The sequence below is a fragment of the Mirounga leonina genome, unplaced genomic scaffold, assembly GCF_011800145.1.
Source record: "Mirounga leonina isolate KUSES-001 unplaced genomic scaffold, KU_Mleo_1.0 Mir_95, whole genome shotgun sequence".
NCBI classification, from domain to species: Eukaryota; Metazoa; Chordata; class Mammalia; order Carnivora; family Phocidae; genus Mirounga; species Mirounga leonina.
The window spans coordinates 864,763-870,814 of NW_023270865.1; the positions used below are offsets into that span (position 1 = coordinate 864,763).

At 58.2% G+C, this 6,052-nt stretch overlaps 1 protein-coding gene across 1 annotated transcript in view; it reads right to left on the reverse strand.

Annotated features, from left to right (window-relative positions):
* Positions 1–3,555, reverse strand: part of LPCAT1 (lysophosphatidylcholine acyltransferase 1) — a 29,496-nt gene extending 25,941 nt beyond the window's left edge. The window contains exons 1-2 of the mRNA XM_034998746.1: positions 3,541–3,555; positions 1,221–1,363 (exon numbers count right to left, since the gene is read on the reverse strand). Of these exons, the coding sequence (XP_034854637.1) occupies positions 1,221–1,354 (134 nt within the window). The 5' untranslated portion in view covers positions 1,355–1,363; positions 3,541–3,555. The remainder of the gene's footprint in view (positions 1–1,220; positions 1,364–3,540) is intronic.
* Positions 3,556–6,052: the final 2,497 nt, after the last annotated feature.

The following is a 6,052-nucleotide window of genomic DNA, read 5'->3' on the forward strand; positions in this document are numbered from 1 at the left end:
TGAAACCTGTTGTTCGAAACCCACTTCTCCCTAACTCCCGAGTCCCCAGATGAGGCACTCTGTCACCATGTTCTCCTTTAAGGAGTTCAGTGTTGACCGTCCTGTTTCCCCTGGAGCGCCAGACCCAGAGCTGGGCTGTGCATGGAGTTCCTGAAATCCTGCTCCGTGGAGACCCCGAGGGCTGTGTGCACACACATTCATGCACACACCCCCACACGCATGCATCATATATATGTGCAGATGTAGACACACACACATGCCCCCCACGGGCACATGTATGCACATACGTGATTGTACACGCACAATGCCGTATGTATGCATGCACATGCTCATGCACACACACATGCACGTATGCACACATATGCATCCACTCACACATACCTCCACACGCACATACACACGTACGCACACACATGTTCACACTCACACGTGTACACACATGCGCACGCTTACACACACGGTCACACACGCAGATACACTTGCGTGCGCATATGCACATCCATACACACACAGTGCTTGGACACGCATATGCACACGTGAACACAGTGCTGAGCAGTCTCCACGCACGCAGACCCAGAGCTCTCATGAAACCTCACATGTCTGTATCTTGCCGCGAGGGCCACCACTCAGACACACGCTAGGGCACACGCTAGGGCACACGAGGCGCCCCGAAGTAGCGCTGTTGCTGCTCGTCAGCTGAGGCCCATATCACCCAACAAGCCCAGCGGGGCCGCGCGGAGCTGGTACGGGAAACGGACAGCCCAGAGTCCCGCACTCGGAAAAGAGAATCCGCAGGGGGGTGAGCGAGGGGGGGAGCCCAGCCCCTACACTCCCTCCCTCCCCCTCCCCCTTACACTCACCCCTCCATTCCTTCCCTCCCCCTCCCCTCCCCTCCCCCCTCCACTTCCTCCCCGCCCCCCGACTCGGGACCCACTTCCTAGCACCCCGGGGCCGGGCGCTGCACTGGGGCTGGAGTGGGAACGGATCCTGGCCTGCCTCTGGTCTTTCAGGGAGGAAGACCATGGTTCACTTGACTCTGACATGGTCTAAGAATGTGAACACCGTGAGGAGTGCACAGCCACGTGAGGAGTCCCCGGTCAGCTGGACCGTCCCCAAGCATGGCCAAGCCTGGCTGGCAGTGTCCTGGACAGGAGAAGCTGCGGAAAGGAGGAAGGGGCACTGGGACCCCACGTCAGAGCACCTGCATACAAGTGACTTACTTCCTCCACGTGGCCGGGGGCTGTTCGGGTTCCCTGTCTGAGGACCCCAGCGTAGCGAAGAACGTGAAGGGCCAGGCGAGCAGCATCATGGTAACGATGAGTAGCAGCCGGATGGGGAAGAGTGTCAGCGTCATGAAGATGATCTGGAAAGACAGAGGTGAGGTCATTCCAGAACCATTCGCCGGAGAACTGGTCCTCTGGACTCCGCATGTGAAGCTGGGCCCGGATCCGTATGGAAACGCGGTGCCTGCCCTGGGCCCAGGGCACTGCCCTCACATGATGGTGGGGCAGGTGGCCAGGATGTCCTGCCAAGCGTCTCTGACCATGCTGCTGCGCCCCATCCCACTCCAGCCTCGAGTCCCCTGTGTGGCAACGGCAAATGGACCGTAGAGCTCGCCCGGACCCTGGAGCCCTGCAGTCCCACACCCAAGCCCCTCTCTAGTGGGCTCAGCACACGCGCCCTGCTCTTCTTAGCCTCCCGAGTCCCAACCCAACACAGGATGCCTTTGCCATGCAGGGGGCCAGCAGGTACGGAGCTGGCCAGATGGACTGTGGCCACAAGGAAGACCAGGGACTCCACATGACTCTCCAGCCCCAGGAAGTCACGGGCAGGAGCCCAGCAGAGAACAGGGCGCAGCCAGCCCGCCTTCAAACAAGCAGCACTGGGGGGCTTCACACGCCCCCACGGGTCTGGTTGGGAAGACGCCATGGGAGGGGCTCTGTGGGGATGGGCAGGCCCTACAGTGAGGGGGACAGCTGCAAACACAGGGTGGGGGCAAGGACGGACACGTTCGCCAGAGGGGCCAAGTCAGGGAGAGTCACGGTGGACGGCTGGCTGGGTCTAAAAGCAAGCACTCCTAGGCACACAGCCACGTTCTGGCTCTCACCTGGGGTACACACTCAGGAATGGCGCGCTTTGGGACAAACTTAATCTCAGGAGGTCAATTAGAAAACAGGGCGGGGGGAGGGATGACAAAACTTAAAACTTGCAAGGGATTTATGATCAATAGATGCAATTTATAATTATTTGCAATAATACACACTTCAGAAATGCAGGGTTTTGGTGCAGAGAGGATAGAAAAGACAGGCCAAGAGAAGGTGCACAGTGATGTCTCCAGCCACTTGGCTGACCCAGGCCGAAGGGCCCCACAGCCGCTCACCTGGCTGGGTCCCTGTTACCTGCACCTGAGCCATGCGGACTTGCCCCACAGACCCTCCGTAGATTCTCCTGGGTCCTCTATCAAGACCGCACTGCCCAATAGGCATACAATGCAAGCCACGTATGTAATTTTAAACTGTCTAGGGACCACATATAGAACATAAAAGGGGATGAAATTAATGTAATAAAATCACATATCTGACATACTATCATTTCACCACGGATTCAATACAAAAATTATGAATGAGATATTTCACACTTTTCCATAACGTCTTGAAAATCCAGCGTTCATCTGATGCTCCAGCTCATCTTGAGTCCCAACTGTCCCACGTGGCCTGCACCTGCCCGCGGCACCGTGTGGTCCTGCATCACCACATGACCGGCAGGTGACGGCAAGCTGGAGTGGCCTGGGCCTGTGCGGACCTCCTCCCCGTCTGGGGCACCGCCTCCAGGCTGAGCAGGAGAGTCAGCAGATCTGCATCTTGTGGGTGACGTTGGTGACAATGTTTCCTTTCAAGTGGGTGCTTACTCTAAGTTGTAGCAAATGTTCTTCCCTGATGAGAACGTGCCTTCCCACCCCTGGTTTTTTGAAAGTTGCGTTTGCTTCAGGTCATGAATGTGCTGAATTTCACCCGTTGTCCTTCCTGCATCTAGTGGGGAGATTACAGTGCTCAAGCTCACTCAGCCCACGTACTCGACACGTCGCACCCACAGCGTTTCCAATGCGAAAACCTCGGTCACAGTGCTGGCTGGCTACCCGCTGGGGCTTCTTTCTTCTCCAGAGCTGCTGAGTTTGCTTGCTAGCATGCATCCGGGGGCAAGTCAGGGGCAAGCTGACACACAACTTCCCGCTGGGCGGGCCCTGCAGTCACGTCCACACACCAGTGAGCCAGCTCTTCAGGGGAATTTCTACCAAGTTATATATATCTCACTGCTGGGTTTTTCCCTTTTTTTTTTTTTTTTTTTCTGTTTATCTAGATTTTCTACTTTTGCTTGAATTTATTTTAGGGGTTTTGTCAGGTAAATCCTCTCTGAAAGTCCCCAGACTTTTTTTCTCCCCCGATCACTTCCCCATCGTGTGTTTTCAAGATAATCGAATGAAGCTGCCCACATTCTCCCGTGTGTTTACGACAACCCGGCCCCGACCCATTGTGTACTTACTGTTATTTGGGCCTCTAAAACTTCTCGGCCTACGTTGACAGATATTCTTCTAGTTTATTAATCTGTTTGTTGAGCCAGTTTTGGATGTATTTACTGTCTCTACTGTGACCAGTCGGTCATATTAATTTTAGCTCCTACAGGCTCTCTCTGACTCGACTCTAATGTCCCTTTTAATTTCTTGAGGCAAATGTCCCAGTGTTGTTTTCAGAAGTACCCTCTTTCTCAACAGTCACGCTGAGAACACACAGCGATGAGTGGGCAGATGAGTGGGCAGGTGGACACGTGATGTGGTCTGAGAGTCACAGACCCACAGTGAGTCGCTGAGGCTTGGCCTGAAAGACGGGGCAGAAAGCGGTTCTCCTAGCAGATTATGCAGTGCTGTGTGAACTGCCTGGGGAAGGCAGGCCCCCTCAGGAGCCCAGAGGGTGCAGGGGGGACTCGGCCTTCACCTGGCCCAACCAGAGGGCCTGCGTGTTTCCACTGGGCTCAGCCCTGCCCCGGAGGAGGGGAAACTGTCCCCAGGAGGGGCAGGACTTGGAGGGCGTCATGCAGCCCCTTCCAGAACCTTCTGTGGGCTCTGACCACTTGTCCTGAGCTCTAGGCTGCCCCCTGGTTGGACCCTCCTGTTCTCCTGCACCTCCTGGCCCACTTGTCTTCACAGGCTCTGTGGCCCGTGTCCACCCAGGCGTGGCCACTGGCCTCCCAGCATCCTCGCTGTCCACCACGCCCTGTGCAAACCGGCCCAGGGCCTCAGCCTGCCCGAGCACACTCAGTGTTTCCAGCCACAGCACGGCAGCCAGCACAGCCGCGTCAGCCACGTGGACGTTCTCAAGTGTGCTGGGGCTGCAGGAAGGCCACCATCACCGAAAAGACATTGGTAGAAAGTCCTGCTGGACCAGAAAACAAAGGGCACGGGGCAGATGAAAGGGAGCGGTCGTGCTGTCTCCAGACAGCTCGGCTGAGCACCCACAAGGCACTGTAATTAGCGGCAAGGCTGGACTCGGTGCTTCCCTCCCCAAGGCACCACGGGCACCTCTGTTCCTTGGCCGGCCTGGAGGGCAAGCCCGCGGAGTTACAGAGCCCTAGGATCACAGGCGCCGGGGGGAACGTGCAGGGAGGCAGGAGCTGCCCTGGGGAGAGGGCAGGGCTCCATTTCCCACAACCCAAATAAGAGCCAGTTCTGTGCCGGACACTGACTCAGACCCCCGGCCGGGGACAGTCCCCAGGATCCACTCCCACAGAAGCCCCTCTCAGAGCCGGGAGGTGGGTCAGCAGATGCTACCTATGCAGGCAGGGATGGACGGACAGCGGCGCGGGAGGGGGCAGGCGTGGGCGGGAGGGCAGGGGCCTCGGGGACAGAGTGCTGGCCTCGCTCCCGGGTGACGGCCCTGGGTGGGGGCAGAGGAGGACGAAGCAGCAGCATTGGGGGAGAATGCTGCAGACCGAGCAGGCAACGCGGGACCTGCGTCTGCGCCCCCTCCACGAAGCTCCCACTGCCCCTCAGCAGCCCAGTCAGAAGCATCAGGTCAAGTAAACCGTGTGCTCACCCCTCCTGCGAGCTGAGGGTTTGCAACCCAGTTCTAGGAGAACCTACATTCAGACTCCCCAGCTGAGCGAGGTTATGCGCCTTGGAGGCTGGCTACGATACACTGTCCATCGGGAAGTGGATTACCGTGAACAGACGCGGACACGCAAGCTCACGGTTCCTCTGTCATGGAGCAGCCATTCTAACCTGGCACGCTCCATCAGGAGTCCCCGGTGAGCAGACCCCAGTGGGGACCCACCGAGGTGCAGGGGGAACGTACGGCTGCCTGTGGGCTCTGAACGCCATTCCCTGCCTGAAGGAGCCAGGACTCCTGGGCAAAGCCAGTTCCAGGCCGGGGCAGAAAACGGGAAAGATGAACCGGAATAGTGGGGTACAGCTGAAATCAGGAAGGCGGCCAAAGCCCCTGGACTCTGGATAAGGGGCAGAATGATAAGATCAATGCACTGACAGGAACTTCACGTGTGCTTGCACCCTGCATCCATCACCCCGGGCACACACGCACGTCTGCACACACCCCACCTCGCTAGTCGCCTTTGGAGGGACGCAGGAGTGTGACGCTGGCCCACACGGTCTGTCCCATGAGATTGTCCCTCAGGGCAGCCACAGGGGGGATCTGGGAGTGTTCCCCACAGGCTCCCCAGGACCTCACAGCTCACGCACACTGGCTGAGGGACGGGCCTGCGCACACGGGGACGGGCACGCACACACGGGCCGTATGTGGAGGGCCCACAGCACAACCCAACAGAAATGGCATCTCTTCAGTTCTGGATCAAGGACCACTTTCCAGAAAACATGGAAGATGAGGGGAGGCAATCGGCAGACCAGGAAACTCTCCAGGGCAAATGCCCCAAACACACTGGAAGGGGCCATGCAGGTGAGCGCGTGTGTGAGGCCGTGGGGCTGGCGGGGCTGATGCCTGCGCTCGGCTCAGCGCCCGTGCGGGGACGCGGGCTGTGCTGCTCACCC